Here is a 1,394-nt window from a genome sequence, read left to right as displayed (position 1 = left end):
TATATATATATATATATATATATATATATTTATTTACTAAATAAATAAAGTAATTAATAAAAACATTTATAAATAAGTTTATAAATAAACACAAGAATAAATAAATGAATAAATAAATAAAAATAAAAATAAATAAACAAATAAATAAACAAAATAAACATAAATAAATAAATAAATAAATAAATAAATAAATAAATAAATAAATAAATAAATAAATAAATAAAATAAAATAAAAAAGTAAACAGACTAAGAAATAAACAAACAGATACACACAAACAAATATACAAACAGCAACAAAACAACAAAACAGCAAAGCAAGCAGCAGCAACTGCAGCAGCAGCAGCAATCGCAGCAACTGCAGCAGCAGCAGAGCCCGCAAGCAAACTGCTGCAGCACCAGCAGCAACAGCAGCAAGGTTAGTAGCAAGAAAGACCTCAGCAGCAGCAGCAGCAGCAGCAGCAGCAACAGCAACAAAAGCATCACCAGCACCACCACCACCAACAGCAGCAGCACCAGCAACAGCACCACCACCAACAGCAGCAACAGCAGCAGCAGCAGCAGCAGCAGCAGCAGCAGCAGGGTATCTCCTCACAAGAAGTGAGTTTTCAATAGGTGTGCCGGTGAGCAGCAGCACTTGCTGCGCATGCACTGCAGCAGCAAGAGCCCTTCTCTTTATCCCTTTTTCTTTTTTCAGGCGCGAGGCCTCATCCACAACAAATAAACAAAAATTAAAAAAATATAAAAAACTATATTCGCGCGCAGCCACCTCGTAGCTCGTCAGCAGCACGTCAAACGGCACCTGCAGCAGCAGCAGCAGCAGCAGCAGCAGCAGCAGCAGCAACAGCAGCAGGACAGGAGCAGCAGCAGTAGTAGCAGCAGCAGCAGGAGGAATAGCAGCAGCAACACAGATAGCAGAAACAGAATATCCAACACTGAGGAGAGAAGAGTAGTAAACTGCAGCAGCAGCAGCAGCAGCAGCAGCAGCAGTAGCAGCAGTAGCTACAGGTAACAGCAGCAGCAGCAGCAAGAGCTAACAGCATCAGCAGCAGCAGCAGCAGCTAAATTTCACAGCAGCAGCAGCAGCAGCAGCAGCAGCAGCAGCAGCCAGGCTAAGTGCGACTGCAGCTTCTTCCGTGGGGCGGCAGCGAAGTGAACTGAGAGGGGTTGGCTTGTGCACCTGCTGCTGCTGCTGCTGCTGCTGCTGCTGCTGTTGCTGCTGCTGCTGCAGCTGCTGGAGGACTTGTGTGCGTATTGCTGCTCTTGTGGGCCCATCACCAACAAACACCAGCATCCTCAGGGGCCTCTCAGCACTGCTGCTGCTGCCTGCTGCTGCTGCTGCTGCAGTTGCTGCTGCTGCTGCTGCTGTTGCTGCTGTTCCTGCTTTATCTGTCCCT

General features: G+C 45.7%; 1 protein-coding gene across 1 annotated transcript in view; it reads right to left on the bottom strand.

Annotated features, from left to right (window-relative positions):
- Positions 1-1,293: 1,293 nt before the first annotated feature.
- The window catches only part of EMH_0076920 (SNF2 family N-terminal domain-containing protein, putative), a gene marked incomplete at both ends in the record, with an annotated part of 2,283 nt that continues 2,182 nt past the window's right edge, over positions 1,294-1,394 (bottom strand). Inside the window, one exon of the mRNA XM_013499781.1 lies at positions 1,294-1,386. Coding sequence (XP_013355235.1) covers positions 1,294-1,386 — 93 coding nt within the window. The remainder of the gene's footprint in view (positions 1,387-1,394) is intronic.

This window comes from Eimeria mitis, genomic scaffold (genome assembly GCF_000499745.2).
Source record: "Eimeria mitis Houghton genomic scaffold, Emh_scaff4668, whole genome shotgun sequence".
NCBI classification, from domain to species: Eukaryota; Apicomplexa; class Conoidasida; order Eucoccidiorida; family Eimeriidae; genus Eimeria; species Eimeria mitis.
The sequence above is the reverse complement of the archived record's forward strand: the minus strand, read 5'-3'. Positions and strand labels throughout refer to the sequence as shown.